This window comes from Cyanistes caeruleus, chromosome Z (genome assembly GCF_971803275.1).
Source record: "Cyanistes caeruleus chromosome Z, bCyaCae1.hap1.1, whole genome shotgun sequence".
Classification (NCBI taxonomy): domain Eukaryota; kingdom Metazoa; phylum Chordata; class Aves; order Passeriformes; family Paridae; genus Cyanistes; species Cyanistes caeruleus.
In genome coordinates, this window is record NC_141732.1 from 9,842,281 (window position 1) to 9,866,922 (window position 24,642).

The 24,642-nt window shown below is 35.0% G+C and overlaps 1 protein-coding gene across 10 annotated transcripts in view; it reads right to left on the bottom strand.

The window, feature by feature from the left end:
• Positions 1-24,642, bottom strand: part of FER (FER tyrosine kinase) — a 157,754-nt gene that overhangs the window by 25,720 nt on the left and 107,392 nt on the right. For 7 of the 10 annotated variants that reach the window (XR_015280685.1, XM_086868392.1, XM_086868395.1 and 4 more), the window contains 2 exons: positions 24,544-24,638; positions 11,432-11,555 (listed from right to left, as the gene is read on the bottom strand). Coding sequence is in view for 9 of the 10 variants with exons in the window: in XM_086868392.1 (XP_086724518.1) it covers positions 11,432-11,555; positions 24,544-24,638 (219 nt within the window). In the remaining variant the exon portion in view is untranslated. Of the gene's footprint in view, positions 1-9,060; positions 9,120-9,224; positions 9,272-11,431; positions 11,556-24,543; positions 24,639-24,642 lie in introns of those variants that run through there. The other 3 variants (XM_086868399.1, XM_086868397.1, XM_086868396.1) reach the window with 1 other exon arrangement.

The window sequence follows — 24,642 nt, forward strand, 5'->3', positions numbered from 1 at the left end:
ATACTATCAGGCATATAGTATACAATAAAAACAGTGGTCAAAGAGGGAGAGACTCAAAGAATTATTCATTTCTTGGATTAGTGCATTTGTTCATTTCATTATATATGAAAAGGTGACTTTTTCACCCAACCGCATATTTGGGGAAACAACAAAATTTCAAAAGCAATTGGCACAAACTGCTAATTTCTGTACAGATAAGGGCTACAGGTGTTGCCAGCTGGGTACAGGTAGACTCTCATTAAGTCAGAATAACACAGCTGAGTCTCCTCAGACTTCCATTACATGCAGGCATTTACTTGTGATTAGAGGTAGTCTGGTTTCACTTGTCAAATGTAGCCCCACACCGTGCAAAGCTATCACATAAATTTTGGCTTCCTCAACCACAGGCTTCTTTGGGGAGTACCAACTTGTCCTTTCTCCACACCTAGGCTGGTGTCAGCAGCACGTGAGTGGCGCTTCAGAACCCAGCTTCAGGTTCAGACATCTCCTGCAAAAGGCTTGAAACATTCAGTAGAGGTGAACTATGCAGTTCTAAGCATAGGTTAAAACCATCAGAGAAAAATACTGGCCCACTGTCAAATCTAAAATATTACCAAACTCTGTTTAAGTTACTATAAAATACTCCCCAAACGGGAACTGATGCACTTCAATTTAATAGTTCCTTTATCGTTAAAAGAAGCAGAAACTGCCTGCTTAAGGAAAAAATATGTCTTTATGTTTAACATAAAAAAATCTTCCATAACTTTTATAATCTTCTAAGAGTTCTGTCTGCTTGACTCTCTCTCAAGGTTATAATGCTCTCCTGTGGTTAGAGAGATGCTTATTGACTTACAAAGCTGAAAACAACTGGTTTCAATTTACAACATAAGTCTAGCTATGTTACAGAAAATAATGTATACTCAAGTTTAGTAACTCCTTTGAAATTAAAATGTATTAAGAAATAACCAGGATACATAAATATAATTGTAATCACAACTAATATTTCATACTTGAGTTCTGCCAAAAAAAAGATAATAGCAGTATGGGAGACCCTGCCACTGCAATTTTGTTCTCTGATTGGGATACTCAGAATTTTCATGAGGAGGGAGTGGGATTCCATGAATCCATGCATGACCCTGCAAGAAGAGTAAGAAACTAGTCCAGATAATCTCATACAAGAAAGTGTAGTCTGCACAAGCAATGATGGTGGGCAGAAAGGGGGGCTTCCTGGAAGCAGGTGAGAAGTCAGAGAGGTCTAAGATACAGGAAGGACAGTCAATTAATTTGTTAGTGGATAAGCCTGGAGATGTTTATAACCAACTAAGATGCAATATTCAGAACAGTAAAATTCAAACCCTTCCTTTTGAGCATATGTAGGCTAATTGATCTTACTGATCTCCAAAATCAAAATTATTCCAAAGCAGAAGCCTTTCAAATCAAGTATTTTTTACTTACAGCATCCTAACTCCTACATATAGTTTGCATTTTTTTTTTTTTGAACTGGGGCTTGGCCCTTATTCCACTTACCTATTTTTATTTCCCAGAAGCCAGGATACTTGATGAAGTATCTGACATCCAGCATTGCCAGAAGCTTTTTATGTCAGGCTTGAATGACTCAGCTGAAATCTGTGAATTTAAGTACTGTAACATTGATTCAACAATTCTCACAGCTCCATGTACCTTGATGATCTCCATCTATCTTCCAAACCTATTAACATGCCAGTATGGCCTTCCTTGCTGTTTACTGCCTTGCATGAGGATTTTGAAATAGCCTTTGACAAAGAGTAACTTATTTGAGTCAAAGCATACAGCTATAAAGAAAATGTTTCATAAAAGCGTATCCATGCACTACAGTTCTGCTGAATGAGAAGAAAAGAGGCTGAGAAGAACAGAGCAATGACAAAAAGAGAACAAAGCATGCACTTAGCTTTCTGTGTGTTTTATTTTACTTATCCTCAACAGGTGTGATTCCTTTCAGACAGCTTAAATTTGATCACAACTGTTTTTGTGAGGAGTACCTATTGGAACTGAATTTACCTTTGAATTGAGCTGAACACCCATAAGTTTCTCTTACCCTTAAGAGAAAAATGTCCTGATTTTACAAACAAAGCTGGAAAACAGCCTTCTCTATTATTTGATATGTAGAACTATATGCCATAAAGCCTTTCAGTTCCATAAACTTTAAAAGCAAGTTATTTCATGAACACAAACTAAAATCCATCACACCATCCTTCTTTCATCTGTTTTTCACTATGTACACAGCTAGATAACAGTGATGAATATGATACATCAGTGATAAAACTACAGCACTGTAAAGGTTGGAGGCATTTCTGAAAAACCTCCTGAGGCAGTGGTGAAAACCAGAGAAAGGTATATCATCATTACTACCATCTGGAAAAATAGTACATAAACATTTTGTCAAATCTACAAAATAGGTGTAACCTAGTAAACACACACACATATATATATATATATACATATATATTTGTGTTTATGTATGTGTATGAAACTCAGAAAAGAGAAATAAGTTTTTCTTCTGGAAAACAATTTGGGAATTAATTATTTGTTACCACAGCCCAAGAATTTTTACTCTTACAGCCTTTTATTTTTACTAAATGAAAGTTGTTTCTAGTCTGAGGTAACTATGGTACATTCCTCTTTGGAATGTCAAGAATTAGTACAAGGAAGCCAATAAAATGTTGAAGAAATACATAGTATCTTAGTGCATTGGAACTTAGATACACACTATATCTTTTTCCTTTTTAAAAACATTGATTAGAGTTTTCTGCTGTAAGAAACAGGAAAAGTTCTCCCCAAAGAAAAGAAATTGGTTCATGAAAGCATACTTTAGCTTCCCTCTACAGACACTGACATACCCTGTGGTCTATGACTTGTGCTCAAAGAGCCACCTTAAACCTCACTTCTGAAGCAACTGCTGTAGTTGACTGCATTCTCCCCCTTCTCCCACTCCCTTTATTCTTTGGCTTTTGTCTTATCCTACCATCTAATTCATAGTTCATCATCTACTAATACCTCCTTTGCCCATTGCACAAATGGAATCCTGCAGCCCATTTTTCTTAGAAAGTAATTACATTTCACCCAGTGTTCTTCACAGTAGCAGGACTGTGAGAGAAAATATTATTTATACTATCCAGAAGAGCTATGTGGCTTTGTGGTTTCACAAACACTAACTGCATGTTATTTTTATCTTAGTTTCAATAGCTTGTAACTTTCATTTTTTCCTTTCTGTTTTTTAATTAGAGAGAGCCTGTTGCTCTCATGCAGTGAGTAGATTTATTATTCTAAAAATGTTATTCAAATTATTTTACTGAATAATACTTGTAAAATGCCTAATATTTATCAACATGGAAGTGATATTGCAGTAAATAAAAACAAATACAGTACAGTAAGGTTACACTTAAAATGTTACTGTTTGTTAAACAAAATGAGAGAGTCTAAGAAAATTTGCTTCAATTTCTTTTAGTCTTTTTTCCTTTATTCCTAGCAAAGCTTACTCATGTTTTAGGAGTGAGCTTTCTGTATCAGGGATATCTCATAGACTAATTCAACTCCAGTTGCAAGAAATAAGTATTTTTCATACTATGCATACATTTTTGTGACAAAAAAAACCCCTTAAATCTCCTCCTCTGAAATTTTCTACATATTGTTTACAACCTAAAAATTTATTCTGATATAAGCCTTTTTATAATTAGCTTTTAATACTTAATGTTTCTCCTCACTGCCTATAAAATACTATTTTCCCATAAGTTCTAGTAACTTCATTTTGGTTTTATACAGACCAACTGTTCCGTTACAATAAAATAGATTTACTTCTAAAAGCAGAGATCATGTAACTACATTCATCATATACAACATTTTGTTACAGTATCTGGCAATATTCAGAACTTTGTGTTGTTCTTTTCAATTCTCTGACGATTCCTAAAACCCAAACAGGAATTCAGCATGGCAGAAAGACCAGACCATTATCTGAGATTTCACAGAACAGATTCATTGGTATTCACTTAAACATATATGAGCAGAAGTATCAGCTACCAAGTAACACAACCTTACCTATGCAATATGTACTTAACCTATGCAATAACAAGAATATTTCCTTCTTAACAAATTTTCCTTTTGCATATTTTTCCCTCAGTTACATCTTACCCAGATGCAGTGAAATCTGGAAGGGCAGGGAAAATGTAAAGGAAAGGTGTGAAATCTCAGAAGGAAAAGCCCTGGACTATCAGAAGGTAAAGGAACTTAAAAAAAGTTTAGGATCATTTCCTTACAAAATATTATCCCTAAAATGGCACATTTCTGTCCCTTTATATTTGTACATAACATATGCCCTTTAGCAAGGATTTTCCGTGTTCCTCCTCATGAGACTAAGACCTCAGGTCACATGTAAGTAATATATAAATACTGAGTGTTCCTTGAAAATACAAGTGGCAGCTGACCAGAATGAAATATCTACCTTCTAATGGTAAATATCCAACCTCTAATTGCTAACTGACAGGTGAGATGTACAAAACAGAAAGCAAAAATAGAATCCATTATAAATTCCTAGCTATTGTGAAAAGTAATGGATTTTCAGCTTCCCTTGTATTAGCACTTATCGGTGAATTCTATCACCACATGTATCTGTATTAATACATGACAATATTGACACAACTTTTTTTTAAATACCTAGGTCTACAAAATAGTTCTGCAATAAGCTGCCAACCAATTCAACCATTACTATCTTTAGTTTAACTTTACATGACATTTTAAATCACCATCCCAAAAAAATGAAATACCGAAAGCTCAGAGGTCTGAAATAACTGGGTATTTCCCCCACATTTTATGGAAAACACCTGAAAGATGATACCTAAGCACATACTGAATAGGGACCACTAGGGAAACTTTATAATAAAACAAAAACATCAGCCTTATTGAAGCTTTTAACAGACACTTCAAAACATTAATATAAAGAACTATGTTTAACTGATCATACTGGCTTATCACTGATGCCATTCAGTTGATATACAGGCTGTATTATCTTTAGACATAAAATGGAAGCTAAAGGAAATGTCAATTTGGCAAAACTAAAGATGAAACATTGTAACTGCCTTTTCAAAAGAAAATACAAACATGAAAAGAAAAAGGTAATTTCCCCTTATTTATTTAATATAAAGAAACATCAATTTGCCCTTTGTAGCTAAGGAACAGCATAATCTAATATCCTATATTAAACTGGCCTCTGGGAACATTAATTATTTAGTATTAGTCTCAGAATGACCACAATTGAACAAGAACTTTCTTTTCCATTAGCATGAATAGATGCCTTATAATTCAATATTTTAAAAGAAGAGTAGTAAGTGGTAGAGATAATTAGCACTGGAAAATCCCCATGGCAAATAAAAGCCATTCTAATAGCTGCTGAATAAAGTACCATGTTATCCCTAAAGAGGGGAAAAAAGCATCAAAACTTCCAGTTCTATCATTAATGTAATAATGATTAAGTTAATGTAATACTTTGTGTAGTCTACGGCATGTTCATTTAACACAGTAACATGAAAAAGCCACAATTGAAATACTTATTTCTTACACACTGACCACTAACTCCTCTGGTACCAGCACTACCTCGAGCACACATCAGCAAGATACAAAAGATAGCATGGTCTTATGGAGATAGAATGGCGTGGAGATATACAGTAAGCAAAAATACATTCAGACCTTCCTTATATCACACTCTGGCCATCCAAACCCACGCATCTGTTACTCTAATTACAAGCCTTGTGCAGCTATGGCAAAGCTCAATCTGTGATGCCTAGTTTGCTTTTAATATAGCCTGGAGCGAATTTCAAATAAAGCACACAAAGGAAAGCAGTATCAACTAGTACAACAAATATACAGTGTCCACAAGGAAAAAACTCTATTTCTCTTCCTTTTAAATTCTTTTGTTATCAGCCATGTCAAAATTAAATAGCTTAGGGAAACAGATAATAGATTAGAAGGAAGTTCAATTTTTATTCAGAAGCAACTCTTCACCATAGTTCACAGGCACTTCCATCACAGTATACTTCAGATTCAATAATCACTCTAATTTATTACAATGAGTTTAAAATATACAATATTCATGGGCTTAGATACTCATGTTTCTTGGCTTTGTCTTTTTTTTCCCTTAATGCTTTCAGATTAGATTCATACAAGCTCACAAGAGAACAAAAATAATCATGCTGCTCAAATAAGATCTTGGAGATCCAGAAGTACTGATTCAGAACTTTAATTGTAAATGTACTTCTCTAGAATCAAACCACATTTACCAATGTGACAGCAAGAAAAAAAAAGGAGGGGTGAATCTCTTGAAAATCTATTTTTAAAAGCTGAAACTTGTATATAATACTCTATAATCTATTCCTATATGGGAAGCTTAGTGAAATGTAGCAGTGTTCACCTGCCGCTCCTGGATAACGACAACTCAAATACTCATCCTGGTGGGAAAAAACCTTACTTGTTAGGAGGCAACAGAGAAGGTTGCGTAAGGCATGTCCATATTAAGAAATAAAATCTCAATATATGGTAATGTGCCAATAAAATTCAAAGCTTTTCAAAATTATTTTATAGATATGGCCATGTAAATTTTAGTGGATTTTTTTTTAAAACTAACAATATATCTTCTATGAAGTGAACATAAGAACGTAACAGTTCATAAAAGTTTCCACTTACGTTTTTCTCTTTAAACAAAATGGAAATATTTCTAACATTCATATTGGAGAAAAAATGCTTTGAAGCATCATTTTATATAAAGCAGAGACATCATCTTATAAAAAAGGATCAAAACTGTGATTATTCACTACACTTGTGCTGCAGCACGGACAATAACTCTCTGCAAGACTTATTCATTGAAGCATGATCAACAGATAGCAACAGAGTAGTACATATTTTTTCGTACAGTTATAAATAAATATTTGATGAAAGAAAGATATAGAAATATCTTCACATCATCATTTTATACATGTAATTTTGAAGGAATCATAATAAGATAATTAATAATGGCAAATTAATCCTTGCATTAAACCTCAGAGAGTTGAGGTGGTTTACCACCTAAATGTCATCTTTCTTTGTAAGTCACACCAGACAGAGAAAATTACGGAAACTGCAATAAAGGCTTCAGACATTGCAACTGTCCAGGAGGAAATGGAGTATTCAGAGAAACGTGCTCAAGGAGCCCAAACTACTGCAGAACAGAACCAAAGCTGTCATTCCAGAGAGCATGGGGTTGTGTGGAGCCTCCCAAGGGCACACACAGAAATCTTTAGTTGCTGCCTTCCACAGAATTTAGGTAGAGAAGTCAAGCAGACAAGTTGCTCCTCCTTCTTAGGAAGGAAGTCTGTTCACTGTGAAGCTGAACTGTCACTCTCCTGCTCCCGGGAGAATTCAACGCCTCCTGAAACACACAGCTGTGCAGCACCTCCGCTAAGCTGAAAAGGATCACTTTTCATCCTATTCGTGGTAGCTGAGCTATTGTTCCAGGTAGAAACAAAAGATTCACAGGAAATGAAAGACCTACTTAACTTCTTAGTATAGTTCTTAAGTTCATGGTTATGAAAGGGTCCTGACACTTTTTTCTAAAATTCTATACATTCACAGTTACTATACTTGAGATGAAAAATAGCTCTGATAGCAGAGCAACTAAATTAGATTAATAGCAGGGAAGCAAGTACGTTCCTAGCAATTTATATGTAATTAAGTTAAATTATACATATCTAATGAAAACTGTAGAAATCCTGAATTAATGTCCAGAGTCAAGATTTCGTAACATGAAAGTGAACAATATTTAACACCACACAGGATTTTTCACAGCTACAAAACCAAGGCACAAAGAAGCAGTGGCAATATGACTAAAAATGGAAGAACTAGACCAGAGAACATGATAATCTTGCCAACCAACACATCTTTAATTCAAAATACAGGAAACTTCCAGAAGATAAATTCATTGACTGAAAGGAAAATTTAAGCCTAAGTGCAGGAACCTTGGTTCCTGTTTCCTCACACTCATAGTGCATCTACTGCAAGTCAACCTCATCTTGTAGAAGAAGTCCCAGCACATCCAATAGAGTCCCATAAAAATTGCAGCTTCCATTTTACAGCCCCTCAGGACTGCTTTGTAAACTAAACATAAATTATGGACAAATGAATTCACCTTATGTAAACCAAATACTGGAAAAGAAGGCCACTCACAAATGCTTATTAAACCAACTCAAATGATCACATTTCCATCCTTATCTTCTGTTTCTCATTAACAGAAAAACTGAACTATCTAAACAATAGAATATGAAAAAATGAAAGCAAGAAACAATTCTTCAACCTCATGTTAATTAAATGGAGATGAAATGATTACATTCTTCCGTGCATGTTCAACCACTCTTTCAATTTTTTTAATAACATCTTTTCATGCAGCTTTTTTTTCCCCTGAAAGTGTAGTCATTTCTGTTCTTTAAAGAGAGAGAACAAAGAAAAAGTGATATCTAGATGCTAGAGGAAATGCAAATGTAGATCAAATAATCATTTAATAATCATTTACATGCCAATGCAATTTCACCTACTGAAATAGCTATCACTTAAAAAAATAAAAAACAAACAGCTTAGCTGTGGCACTGCCCCAGCTACTGAAAGGATAGGTTAAAGTGTAATTCAGACAATAGTATCCAAAATTTAACACAGCTTTGGATAGAACTTTTATATAGGCTGAGTGTAGCTATTGCAATTACAACTGAAGAGGAGCATTAAAAATAATAAACTGATGAGTAGCCCTAATTTCCCTTAGCAGGTAGCCAAACATGCACGGTACTAAATTAGTCACCTAAACTACTAAAAAAATAAAAGTGGGATGCTGAAAACAATTCTTAAATCAGCAAACTGAATACTGTAGAAGGGCAACAGCATGAAGCAAACCAATTTCATTTTACTGCAATCTACGTAATAAAAACTATTTCTAATTATACATTACTGATCTTTAAGCAATACTAATCAAAGCCTATGGACCTTTAAACAAATTAAAAGACTTAGGTTTTTTTTAACCACTGCTTAGTCCATTGTGTATTGTTAATTTTCTCACCTCTTTTTTGCCTGAGAATCACTTTCAGTGGATGAACTTTCTGACAAAAAAATAACAAGTTCAATGTTCTTTCAGAAAGCCACCACTCTTTTTACAGGGTGCTAAAGCCTCCTGCTATGTATTAAACTGTTCCATTCCCATTTACCTGCAGTCAATGTTAAACTTGCACATGAGTAATCTGTCCTACCTGACCTAAAAAGGAGGGAACAAAACTTGGTTGGTTGTTTGCCTGATTCTGAAATTTTCATTATGTTTACCTATCAAGTTTAGAAGAATTAACTCATAAATAAAGTAAGTACATGCTATGGCTCACCACATAAACAAAAAAGGATGTGCAACGAAGAAAATAAGACTGGTAAACTAATACTGGAAATGTGTATTTTGATTTATTAACCTATGTGTTCCATAAAAGTAAGCAGTTTTCCTGAACATATGCTTTGCTTGCTTGGTTACACTTTAAAATTCTATTTTTATTCTGAATAGGTTTCCTAAAAACTCTGGTTCTTCCTTTAAGGAAAGTGCAAGGTCTCTATGATAACCTTCTGTGACAATCTGTGATAATAAGCAAATTTTATGAATATTTCAGAAGTTAAAAAGTAAACAAGAAAGAAGTCTTTCTCTCCTTGTACTACAGTACATGTAACCCAGGCCATGTGCATTGGCAAGTCTATGGCACTAACAAAACAGGTCAGATTTCAGCTCTTTTTCCTGATTTGGGAAAGACATGACACATTTGTATTCAGATTTCCAACTGAAAACAATGAAATCTTCATATGGCAAGACAATACTCCACATACCTTCTCTGAAACACATTGTCTAGAACACTATTAGCTTTTTAAATAGATCTTAGGAATAGAAGTTCCTATTCACTAATCAGCAGAACAAATTTCCAGAGATGCAGTGAAGCCACATTGTTATCTATACCTGCTAGAACGGTTGTAGTCCACACACCTGTGCAAGAATGCCCCTTTCCAAGGGTTAAAAAAACCCAACTATTTATATTTTAGGCAGCCCACTATCATTTAATGAATAAATATTGTATTTTTTTGCAATTATGAACTCCAGTTACTCAGCTACGATTTTTATCTGTTGTTTAATTTTCTAAGAACACAAGACAACACAACAGGCACTTCAGATTTAATACTGATCATCTGAGAGTCACAGGCATTATTAAGCACTAGAGCATTTATGAGGTTAGTGTGAGTCACTAATGCTGTTAATTACTCTGATTTTTATGCCATTACATCCTTGACAAACAAAGCCAGGCTGAAACACTTTCCATCATGACAGAATGATTACAATCCCTTTCTTGGATTTCCCTAAGGGAATATTGCATAGTTTAACACCATGAGTTAGGGTTTTTTTTCTTTCAATGTTTCTTATACATCATGATCTTGTAGACTTGTTTCGACTAACTTGATGTGCAGGATTGCAACTGACACATTCACTGCTGATAAAAGTCTAAGAGAAACGCCACTCAGGTCTCTGATAAAAGCATTCACCAGAAAGGCGTTAAATCCCAAATGAACTGATTGTGTAAGTGAGCTGTCACACAATCCACCAACAGATGTTCCACAAAGTGTAAAGTGCATCAGAAATGAAAACTTGTTCTCCATAATTTTTCTGTGAAATTAAGCATTGTTATGTTTATATCTCATATTTCAGCCACAGCATTAAGTATACACTGTGCCATTTTGAGAGAACAAAACAGGTGGAAATTAATTCCATCGTCTTTGATACAAATGGAGTGTTAATAGTAATGCCAGAGTCAAACTGGAGGAAAAAAAAGAAAAAAGAATGGTAGGAACAGAAATAAGAAACTCCATCAGCATAATGCTTGATAATCTTCCATATTTCAGAGAGTGCAGTCCAGGCAAATAATATTTTAAAATACTTTAGCTCTTTATTTTATTTTAGAACTTTAGCTCTTTCCTATTTGAGAAGCTAGTGAATTTTTCTGAAGCACACTTCAAAAATACGTTAAACTTCTCTGTTGGCCCAGCAAGTATTTGTAAATTTCAGACGTGACATAAGCCTCACAGACTGCTTCTTGCTATGATTCATTCTCACTCTTTGAATCAGGCTCCTTATAATGCATATCATTATGGTGAAAAATAATTTTTAACTTCTATTAATAGCACTAAACTATAGGCACCAAATAATACAACTCTTATTTTTTACCCAAATGAGTATTTTTGCGTTGGATAAGTAATAATGACCAACTTTCAGAAAAAGTGTATTTTTTTAAAAATCGTAGGATTCACTCCTGTGATAGTAAGCAACATACACCTTCAAACACCTTGAATTTCCACTGAGCAAAGGTACAATAGCGAGAAAAAAAATCTTCCTTACCTATGTATACAATTTTTAGATTCAAGATATGCCATACCAGAGGCAGCATCTAATGAAAATTTCACCAACTGTTTGGTTTTCAGCTCATCCTTCTTTTTTCTTAGGAATGACAGGAAATCACCTCCTAGAAAATCAGAGAGATGGACAGTGAGACAGACTGATAGGATACATTTATCTCTCATCAGGTGTGCAAAACCAAAAAAAAAGCGTGTTATTAGCTGTTCAGTTCATCCCACCAGTTTGAGGCTAGTCCAAGAAAAAGGAACTCATCTTTCAAAAATACATTTTCCCTTAAATATCACATGCATTATAGTGAAAATTGTGCAGCATGCTTTTGATATACCTAACATTTTCACCAGTGTACATTAAATACAGACTCAATTTAAAAATGTTGACAAAAACAACTGATAAGCTGTGATATATATTCTTCTCTAATCACAGAATTATTAATTCAAATTGAAGAGGTTATGTTCTATTAGCTACATGACAGTAGTTACTTTTTAATTGATCATTGGCAGTAATGCTTCTCAAATTCTACACTGATGTGTTGGAGGAGTAATGAAATGTTTTCTTCTTGGGCAATGTTAGTTGGACACTTGAACAGGGCAGTGGAAGGTGAATACTATGCCTTCAGAGTCTTCTGCCTTGCAGGAGCAAAGGGAGGGTGGAGAATTTCCAAAAAGAAAATTGTGTTAGCAAAAAAAATAATCTGAAAAACTGATTTTGGACAAAGGTAAGCTGGAAGAATATTATACAAACACTGCAAAGCCATGTTCAGATTGATATAAATCTATGAAAGATTTTTCTAAAATAAATTTTATATTCCAGGCAAAGACAAAAAAGTCACAGCACAGCTTTTCAGACCACACAATCATTTGGGAGTAGTAAGTAACCAGTCACAGCTCCAGTATTTGTTTCCTTTTATTTAGGACTGAACTGACTATTAGGGTTTGTTCTTGCAAAACAAAACCAATTTGAAATACCCTATACTGACTTTTAAACTCCCATGAAAAAGGACAGATGACTACTGCAAACTGGACTGGGTAATAATCAATTTTTCTTTAGTCTGAGAGGTTACTGACACGGTCTGGTAACTGGTAAAAAGCAGGTATTGTCAGAGGGAAGTAAGATAAACATTCCAATTCTGTGTCATTTCTTGCACATGTAAACAGAACTATTCTAGTTACAGCAGACAGCTAAAAGCAACTTCTAAGTAAGTCACCCCTCCAACATACACAACAAGCAGTCTAAAATTTTGTTATTTATGTGCTGAGACCTTGCTCTGTCTCTACACAGGAATCATCTTTTAATGAGTAAGCATGACTACATGCCTTTATGAATGTTAAGTCTTCCCTTCTTAACAAACTGGCATTACATGAATGAGAGCAGTAAATTAAGGAAGCTTATAAAAATACATTTAAGACCTTAAAAGACACTTAAGATCTTAAAAAAACCCTCTACTGTCAATCAACCACTGTTTCAATATTGAAAATTAAACAACAAATTGTTCCAATTGCTAACAACTTGGAAGAACTGAAAAGATAGATAAGCTCAGTTTCATACTCTGGGAAAACTAAATAAATAAAAACCAAACAAACAAAAAAGGAAAAAGTACAAACATCAAAATAAGTGCAGAAACAAATCCCCCCAAAATCTTGCAAAAATTCTCTATTTAAAAAAACTTCCTGTAACAACATCAGTGTAAACTATAATCCTCACAATTCATATAAATTCTTTGTATAAATAAATTTATGCTCTCCACAATCAACAGTGAAACTATCTCAAGTAACAAGGTATTAAAGATAACAAGGAAACTTAAGACAAACTTTAAATAAAAGAAAACCCAACCATATCCATCAAAAATTTTTAAAATACTACATGCTACAAATTTGTTTCCAACATGCTCAGGCAATCAAATTAAAATCCCAATGAGTAATATTAAAAGCTGCTCAGTTCCTTACATCAGAATATGTCACAAAGCACAAGCCTGTTACTTGCCAATGCAATTCACAACCATCAGGAAGTGATTTAGACTTGCTGATTTTCAGTGTGGCATGCACTGTACAAAATTCTAGTTTCCACCAAAAACAGCACCAGATGTCGAGCTGTATACAGTGCTCTTGATGCCTATCATCAAAATACAGTTTTAATTACATTATTTTAAACTGTCTCAGGGTTTTCACTAGCTGTTCTGTTTTCTTGTACCTGTCCTTGCATAGAAATGGCAAAAACATCTTCTAAATATTCTGTTTAATGTTAATTTAAAAGCAGTGTTACTAGCAGACAAAACAGCCAAGTGACACCCATCTCACCCTGTACAATAGGTATCATGTTTAGACTAAATCTGATTATCTTCATCATTGTGATACTAAGTGTCTGCCCTTAAGAGTAACAGTTACTCCTCACTGAATTCTGACTTTTACTGTGGTCAATGTTCCAGCTATCATCTTCATAGCAAAGCATTCCCATGAATATCTTCAAGGCTGAATTAAGCCTTGAATTTCTCAACAAACTCTTCAGTGCAGAGCTGTGGTTATGCAATATCTTTATGTACTTTTAAAAATATGTTTCAATATGAAAAGCCCTAATTCAGCATATGCAGGACATAGTGTCAGAGCATCATTTCCGATGTAATAGCTGTTGATAAAAATGAAATAAACAGACCCAATTGGACTATGAAACAACTGATACAAAACTAGATGACTACAGAATAGTAAGTAGCAATGCTTTCTCTTGCATGTGGAATTTCCACTGTACTCTGCATGGCTACCTGTTATTCCAGTTAATGGCCCACAACGCTGCTAGAAAATGAGGCATGCTCTAACATCTCCAAGAATCACAAAAAAAATTAGACCATTATATATATATTATCACCTAGCAGAGATGGCTTGCCTGTTTTGGGTTTGTAAGAGGATAAATAACAGTACTGGCGTCCCTTCCTAGTACAACAGAATTATTTTACTAAGTAGAGGACAAAATGTAGCTCATAAGCAGAAGTTGCATGAGAGCAGCCTGCTGTAACTGGGTTCCTGAACACAGCCCTTTGTGTATTTTGCTGTGAATGGGAACTATTCCTCATTACATGCAGGAACTCTGAGTGTGAAAACACCACATATCAGCAATTCCTAGTGTTGGCTGTGCTTTACAGCATAAACTTCTTGTTGAACAATAAGTGGCATATCAGTGGCAATAAAACTGTTCACTCCTCTGCACACAGAAAAGCAAGCTACTGTTTGAAAGAGTTAAAAAACACCCTGTGATCTATGAGAATAAACCAAAAATGCAAAAAAACCCCAAAGAAAAATGTTAAATAGGTTTACAAAGTATCTAGTTCTGGCAATCTCTGATTTCAATGGCATTTATTATCAACTATGACTGCATATTTCAGTGTTTTCCTGAGCTGGTGTCCACAGTGACACCTACCTACTTGCTCTAGGCACTCTTGGCATCATTCTGACAACCATTATGACACTGAGCACAACTAAAATATGTTTTGAAATTATGATGGAAAATCTCCCACTGACTTGGTATGTAGACATATGCTGTTTATATATTGTATCTCTATCTAGTATGCTAATAATATTATAAATAGTTATACAAATATTAATAAATTTCTTAATACAATAATTATTACAAATTATATGAGGTTTTATGTATTATCATTCACATTAAATTTTAATAAAGAGGGAAAATTTTCTTTGTTAAACAGCCTTTTTAACTATGTTTATTTAAAAAGGTCACTTAATTCTTATATTTATACACCCTCTTCATGCAAATACATCTCGCTTGTGGCCACATCTCCTAATGGTCACCTAACCCAGGGGAGCTTTAGAATTCAGTATTCCAAATTGCTTTACAGGCCATTACAACATTATTGAAATTACCTCTATCTGCACCTGTAATTATTTATAAATTTGAGAATTTAAATGGTAAGTATTTCAAGTAGCCTTAAAGCAATATAGAATCTCCTTTACTGCCTGGTATCTTAATCCCATATGGGATGTAAAACACAAACCCAAACAGAGCTACTTACGAATTTAAAATAGTAAACATGCATCTCTAGGGAATTCTAGAAAGTAAGTTTTTTTAAAGTATGTAAGAAGCTATTTGACAAACTATTTAAAATACAAGGGTTTAAAAATGCTAAAACACTCATTTTCAATACAGTACTCTGCCTTCGCTTTTCAACTAATGCATCACTTGTATGCAATGCAGTGCTTTTACTTTTTCGTTGTTCTTTTATCTATGCAACACTAGAAACTGTAAATAAACTCAAGGTTTATTTTTTCTAACTGTCTACAGAGTACTATTGTGAAATCCAGTTAAAACTTTGTTTTTCCTGATAAACAAAGCAAATAAAAGTTGTTATACTTATGCAAAGGGCTGCCAATGTAATATTAACAATGGCAGTAATGAAGTATGAATAGAAATGACTGTATGTGAAAATAAAAGATCAAGAAAGCAAAAAAAAAAATTAACAGTGTGCATTGAGAGCCAAGGACAGGAGCAGCAGCAGCAAAGAAGTAACACACAGAGAAAAAGTGCTTGTACCAGAACTGTGCTGTGGATGACTTTTTAGCAGACAGCCTGTGATGAGACCAGAACACAGATGACTCACAGGCACAGAATAACTGCACTGTGATAAAATAAAGATGAGAAGAAGGTTACAGCAAATTCATATGTGCTACTTTATTTCCTTTCAACAGGGTGAAGACCCAGACATATGATAATCAAAATAAAGGAAATATTGGCAATGCTCAGCAGTCCTGCTTTAGATTTCAGATAGATCAAATAAGGTAAAAGCATGAAGCCAATATCCCATGTGACATAAGTGCTTGTCCAAAACAGAGTCTGTCATCACCCATCAAGAAGAAACCAGAAATCATAGTGAGACATCAACAGCTAGCATCCCTTGTCTTCTTTGCTGCTAAAATAACACTACCCAGACTACCTGAATTCTCATGTTTTAGTATTGTGGCTGTAAGGATACCCACTGTGAGTGGATAGATAAAACCTACTTCAGAAACTAACTCAAAGGAAAATCATATTTACCCAGGAGGTCTTCCATTCTTCAATAAATCATTCCTGTAACTGTATTATTCTCAATAATCCATAATCTAAGCACTGAAAAGGATTCTAGATTAGAGAGACATGATAGCTGATGTGAAACAGAATGTACCTGAAGAACAGAGGTTTTTTTTAATCTAAAGAAAAACAATGTTTTTAAACATTGATACATTAAATAGCTACGGCAGCAAAAACTGTTATAGGCAAAGCTAAAAACAAAGAGTGAAAAATAACAAATAAAAATAAATAAGTTGAATACAGAAGTTTTTGCAGCTACCAAAAAGACTTCGCTAAATTTTTATGTTTGGTTGTTTCTATTCAGTTTAGAAATGGATTTTCTAGTTTCACCTACTTGCTGATTTGATTTTGTAAAATATTGATAGAAAATACAGTAATATCAAAGCCAAAATATGTGAAGAGATAAAAAATACAACTGTAATCTAAATACTACAATCAAAGGTGATCAGAACTTTGGTCCTGTTTCACAAAGCAGTAGTTCTGAAGCAAAAGGAATTTTTAATCACCACCACCTATACCCTGGCAAAGAAATCTGACTTTTCTAAATAATCTGGAATCCATGAAGCAGAGAGGGACGAAGAGACCCATGTGCATTACAGGGATATGAGCAAGGCAAGGAAGAAGAAACAGGGTCTGTACGAATGTGTGCATGTACTGCATGAGGGCTGGTGAGGAGAGGGAAAAGCTGGACACATGGAGAAGAAATCCTCCAAAAGCAAGAAAGAGAAAAAAACCCCACCAAAGTAGAAAATGTGCAGCTGATTTGCACAATTTTGAACTAAAAGTTCAGATATTTCCCAGCATCAATCAGCATTCCAGGCCTGTATATGCCATCAGTGGCACCTCAGAGACAGAAGGTCTAATCTAATGCTCAAGTAAGCCATGATGTGCTTGTACTTTAGCTGCTCATAGCATCTCTCTCCTTTATCCAAGCAGATAATTAATTAAGGAGAAAAGCTCAAGATAATGTGGATATTGTATTTCATATTAATAAATAAATTATATACATCTCAGTCTCAGAACTGAGTTTTTAGTTATAAATGGGTTTACTGGCTGCAGTTCAAGTAACAAAAGAAATACACAAAGCCAGCTGTGATTTGGTACTATACTCTGAATTATCATTACATGCGGAAATTAAGAGCAATTCCACAGAAGACCTTTAAAGATTTATTAAGTTGTATCAGATCCTCACCACTACCTCTAATGGATATGTAAGTACTTCTACACTTTATGCCCTGAGCCCTCTTTTCCAAGAAAAGCCAAAAAGTGAGCCTGGAAGGTCAGGAAGACAGAGGCTTTATTCATACATGTTTCTGACATTTCATAACACACCCTGTGGAAGTTAAGAAGTGCAGTAACATACAGAAAGTTGCAAGGGAGTCCCATTTCAGAAGGAAGGAACTAAATAAACCAAGTCAGACCAAAGCCAGCTGCAGGTAGGACAGCATGAACAGGGTTCAGAGGTAGCTCCAGAGCTTGGGTTAAGAATCATATAATCACTTGGGTTGGAGAAGACTTCCAAGATCAACAAGTTTAACCTTCGATCAAACAACACCATGCCCACTAAGCCATGTCTCAAAGTGCCAGGTTTAGTCATTTTATAAGCATTTCCATGAGTGGTGACTCCAGGTACAGGCACAACAGAAACGGCTGTGCTTATTCTGGGTGTGCCTGGGAGTCAGGGCAGGTCACATTGAGCAAAGCCACACCTGAGCTAATAAAACCTGTCACCTCTGATTTGTTTCTGCATCAGTGGCACAGGCAATTTGCATCCTAAATTATTCAGAACAGACCTCTACAGGTTACTTCATCCAATTGCAAAGACAGAAGTTACGACCTTGCTGAACTCCCCCTTGGAAGCTGTCTACATATGATTAGATATAAGCTGAGTATGGCTGAAACATAATTCTGACAATCTTCCCATGCTGTTAGATCGCTGGATATTTCCATAGCTGTTTATATGTACATGCATATAGCTCTATCTCTTTCCAGCTGCCAGGGTTCAGAACATATCAACATGAGTTAGATAAAACAAGGAACACACACTCACTGTTAAATTAAAAATGAAGCTGATTTTTTAAAAATATGTATCTATTATCAGAAAGGAATTCTATGGTAATATCAGGAAGGCACACTCCACTGGTACTCCAGTGGAATGTCTACAATGCATTAGTAGGATAATGAAAAATGTCCCTGCATAAACACTGGGGAAAGGAGATGAAGATCAGATCAGAACAGATCACTGGTAGAACAGACTAAATATGGTCTATTGCCCTAGAATGGATCAGGAGACACGAGACAACTGCTGGGAAACTGTTTAGAACGGTGTGAGGCAAGGATCTGATACAGGAAGATCATCTAGTTTTCATATATATATGAATATATATATATATATTTCATATATATATTTCATAATATATATTATCCTCATCATGGATCATATTAGCATAATGCATATGCTAGAGGAAGCTATATTAAGAGTCAACAGCCAAGACAGACACTTCAATTGCCTACAACTGAATGCCTGATATAGCAGAAATAAAATTATTCCAAAATATTTTTGGGTTTTTAACTATGTTATTTATAAAAATTTACTTATAAAGTAAATTTTAAATGAAAAAATTTAAATATACAGAAACCCATAGCAAGTATGCTACCAACTTGAGTTTAAACATTCCAGCTCCTAAAAGGAGCAGGTCACAAAACATACGACTTCAAGCTTCCTTCTACTATCTTGAATCAAGCACTGGAACATACAAAGATGTTTGCATCTACTTTTAATTAGACAAATCTTTCCAGAGAGAGTTGGTGCAAGCATCATGATGGTGCTTATCTTGCCAGCTCTTTGCTGGAGGGACAGAGGCGCTGTGGAAGGTTTTACAAGATAAGCTGCTGAAATAGTTGTATAAAGTGGTAACTGCACCACAGGATTCCACATCAATCCTCAAAATGCCCCATTCTAGAACACACATTTCAGAGACATGCCATGTCCTTACCTTCTAATTAAATTCTCTTTTCAGGACTAACTAAGTTTCAAGTAAATTGAAATTAACATAAAGAAGGAGAAGAAAGAATGTTGTAACTTAGGATTGCTTTTTGTATTTTACAGATTACATTTGATCTTGATTTGTTCTTTCCCTAAAGGAAGAGGAAAAAACATTGAAATTTTTACTGGGACTCCTGCAGCTCCTTTTTGATTACATGGGAGATTGAACGATAAATTATAAGCAAATGAAAATGCAGTTAAATGATCCTGAGTAATGCAATGAATTAAAACCCACTTTGTCATTCATGACCACTAAAAGTGAAGTTGGGGCCAGAAAGATAACAGAAAGGGTAAAAGAGAAGGGCATTTTAGTTTCTTTTTTTTCCCTGTCCTTTTCTGTGAAAAGATGCTGAGTTCACTTTGAAGAGAAAAGAACAAGAAGCAGGCTCTGTAGCCCCTTCAGCATTTTCCTGATAAATCTTCTCCATGCCCCAACAAAATTCAGCATCCATTTGTCTCAGGCTGTCAGTCTGAGACTACTCCAGCAGTATTCCAGGCAGTCTTATTGATCATCGTATAAACTTGCTAAGAATGAGCTGTTACGAAAACTCCTTATGCCTTGTGAGGCCTTAAGAGACAATAATGGCAAATAGTTCTTTTGCTGTTCTGAATACCAAAGGAGTTCCTCATAATTATTTCTTTTTCTTCTTTTAAGAAAAGTTTTAAGGTCAACAATGCAAGATAAAGCACCAAAATCCCACTGGGACAACAGACACAGAGCAAAGAAAAATGAATAAATTAACACAGAAAATGTGAGTATAATGCGCAGTTTTTCAGATTGACTTGTCAGGAAAGTGACACTCTTTCTTACACAGCATTATAAACTCTTCCATGAAATTCTGCTCTTTCTCATGTGGAAACCATCCCTGGCAAAGGTTTATCTACATTAGAAAATTCTAGTGGTTGCAGATATGCACCAATTTTCCCTGAACAGCTTTATGATTAGTGTTGCACATTTACTTCATTACTTTTCAGGTCAGTCAAGTCCATAGGACAATACAAACTCACAGTTCTATACCATCAAGCGTTAGGCAAGTCTCAACATATGGGGCTTCTTTCCCCAAAATTCATTAACAATTCTCATTTTAACTTCTATCTGTCTTAGGATAAACTGTGTACTTAAAGGATATCACAACAGATTAATAAAAAGTTACTGTATTCAGTTATTAAACAGTACAGTATTCCTATTTTTAGATCAGAAGATACCAGAAATAAGCCTCCACCAAATGTGACCTTTGCAACAAACCTTATCAAATCCATCTTAGAAATCATTTCACTATAAAGCAGCAAGAATTAAGAAGAACATTACAAAGAAAATAACTTATTGCAACCTACATGATGTTCAGTCCTTCAAGACACTAACATGTTGCAACAGTCTGGTTTATCTAAGCAGCAGTCTTTTAAAGAGTCTTAATATTTTCAAACTAGGAAGAGTTGTCATAGTCACACAAGTTATACAAGAAAGGGAAATCCCAATGGTAAGTTCTCCATTAACAACAAAATGTTTTAATAAAAAGATAATTTCCAAGTAAAGCTGTTTTCTCATTTCTTAGTCTATTAAAAATTTCACAGAAGAAAACCAGGCCACTGTAAAATTCAGGAGGTTTTATAATTTCATGGTAGTTGAAAAGCCATCCAGCAACTACAATATTGTTCTACAGTACTGGGCTGTTAAGAATATATCTTGGCTGTCTACTCTTTTTGTTGGTATTTCAATCTCATTTAGGTAAAGAAGAATGAAATCAATTAATTGCAAGCTTTAAAGGTTACTGAAAATTTATCCATTATGCAATCACAAAAATTTTAAAACCATCTGCTTGCTAAATTCCTTCTTCACAGAAGCTAGCTAGCATAACTTAAGCCCATAAATCTGATTTGTGTATAGATCTCAACTTACAAATACATAAAACTTTAATAAGAAAGATAGTAATGGTTTAGTTTCCATGGCTATCTTGGTAATTTTGGAAAGGCAAGGGGAGGATAGGCAGGGAAATTTGTTTAGGATTTAAAACAAAAATTGTCTTTTAGCAACTCTCTGCAAATTCCTGAATTCTGTTTTTAGGTCACATTTCTTTCATACATGTAACTTTCCATACAAACATGAAGGAAATTGCTGCTACATACATTTTAGCTTCTGTTTATATACAACAAAGAATATTTTACCTAGTTTATTTTTTCAACAATTATAGCTTATAGAAAGCAGTAATAAATCTAAATTCTACAATAAACAGTGCACACATTCTGTACAAGGTGCTCCTTCCCACTTCCAGAGGAACCTGCAGAAAGACCTGTAGGACAAGACTCAGGAGAGAAGAGACCTGGCCCTCTAAAAACCCAGCCAATGGCAGGGAGATCAGATGCCTTTTCCTGTATGTGCATCCCTTAAAGAGGGATCTATATAACATACATATACTTTATATTAAGTCCTTTTCCTAGTGCCTTTTAAGGTGGATTGCAAAAAGGATCAAGTCTTTCCTTCTAGTGGAGATGAGAGATTGACACTGGTAGGACATGTACAGTGAGATCAGTATGGCCAACAGCAAGTCAATAGTATGCAAAGGATGTTTTTTTTCTTGCTAATATGTAGTGCTAATAAGAGCTGTGTTCAAGGCCAGGCTGGTGGGGCTCTGAGCTACCTGTTCTAGCAGAAGGTGTCCCTGCCTATGGCAGGGAGTTGGAACTGGATGATCCTCAAGGCCCCTTCCAACCCAAACTGTTCTATGATTCTATGTTTCCATGATATGCTACTTTGTTTATTAGTTCAGCTAATCCTCCCTACATCACCCAATCCTGACATTTCTTTATCACTATGGCTCTTACTAGAGGACACAGATCACTTTTGTTAACACCCCCACAACACCCCCCAGGAAAAGGGTCTAGTGCAAGGGATAATTGCCTTTGACAACTCAATTTCTCTGCTATTTGCTGGCAACATTTGGGCTATTTTTGCACGTAACAAAGGATGGACACATAATTAAAAATGCACCAGCAACCTTTCTTTACTGTTTTCACTGATGCCTTTATCCATATGCATGGTTTTCAAACCTATTTACATTTGCAACAAAGCTATCTCTGCAGAGCCAGATTATGACAGAATCACTAGCAGAGTAGCACCTCTCTATATAAAGTGTTAAGTTTCAATATACATTTCTAATACCTGAATAAATTACGACTCTGATTTAAAATCAGAATCTGGAATGCAAAGCAGAATTTAACTGCTATGGAACCACACCACAGGAGTCTCATAAGACACAGTAGGTGCGCATGTATTTGGGATATATAAATGGCAGATAATTTGCAAGCATTAGCAAAAGTTAGAAAACACAGGAGAAATCCTTTGTTTCATGGAGATGCTTCTAATTTTATCTTCAGGGAAAAAAACCGTCAGACATTTATAAAATATGTGTTCTCAGCCATGCATTCACAGAATAGAATTCTAAGTTAAAACTTAACATTTTTAGTTATTAAACAGAATGTCAGAGTCAAACTGTTTAAACACCAAGCATAAACCCATTTAAGACAAAACAATGAAGATAACGAGAAAGTTTAGTATCAAGTGGAAGACGAGTTTACCACTATCCTGTTCTTTAAAGGCCAGCATTAAATACCAAGTCAGAGCACTATTAACTATCATTTTTTTGTAATCTCATCCAAACTTGTCGTTAAAAAAAGAGAAAAACAGTAACATCAGGATCACTGCTTCTCTACTTATCTAAATGACTTGACTTTTCTCTGGCATATTTATGTTTTCTGCTGATTTGGTCAGTCTCTTGGTGTGCCAAGATGTAAGGGCATGTAGAAAGTACGATGGCTTGAAGGCAGTCCCATGTTTATGAGGACACGAAGGGAGGGCAGCCAGCCCAGGCGGTTTACAGACCATTGAAACAGGGCAACAATTCTCCTTGCAAGAAGCTTCCTTCTGAAGCAAGTTCAAAACCAAGAATGTTTGCATAGACTTGAACTGCGTTACAGGTATGAGAACCAGAGGAAAGTTCTCATTCAATTACTCCTCAACTGCATTAGCATGTTTCAACTTGTACAAGACTCTGAAAAACCTGTAGCAGAATGATAAAGGTGTTAAAAAATCAGGATTTAGTTTTATCTTCAGACATGTCTGGAGAAGCTGAATACTAAAGTACCCCTTAAAACTGAGGACACTGCCTTCAGTCCCCATTTTAATGAAGTTAATTGTGCATACAAATATAATAATCTAATAGAATCTAATTTAATAAAGGCAGAAAACTCCACAAAGTCAAATATTTAATCAGTGCTCTCATTCTACAGCCTGTACTCAAGAATTATAAGCAGTCGAAGTCTTCATGAATAAAATGGTTCTCAAAGCAGCTTGCTGTATAATTTTGAAGACAAATCCAGTGATATATAAAACAAATACAGTGTTGCATATTAAGTAGTACTAGAGGCTATCAAATCAACACGTTTTCCAGCTGCTGAGAAAATCAACAAAGAGGTAAAATTGCCCAAAAGCTATTATCATCCCAACAACTTGAAATTCACTCCAGCCATTGCTGAATAAAATTAACTTGCTTCCAAAAATAAATCAAAAGCAACCCAAAACCAAACAGTACATGCTAGTAAAGAAAAAAAGGTATATTACTAAAGGTCACCCAAACATGAGTTATTAAAATTGAGACATCACCCAGACATGAAGTTTCTTTAAATGCTTCTTAATATTCACTACCTAATTCTACTGTTAAAGGAAATGCCATTTAATATCTCATCAGGAGACTAATGAAGCTTCTGTTGTCTTTAAAGGCTGCAGGAAAATTCTCAACAGATTTCTGGAGCTCAACCACTCCAAAGCTAGTAGAATCCAGCATTCCCAAAGATTTGCAACACAGGTGACTTTTCAGGTCAGCCACAGAATGCAGAATAAGACACACAGAAAAAAATACATTTCACATTATGGAAACAATGAAACCTATGGAAATATGCTGCTAAAAAAGGGAAAAAAAACAATTACCTGGAACAAGTTCCATAACGATATATATAGGCTGTCGTTGAGTGCAAACTCCTATAAGTTTTACAATATTAGCATGATCATATTGCTTGAGTATTCTGC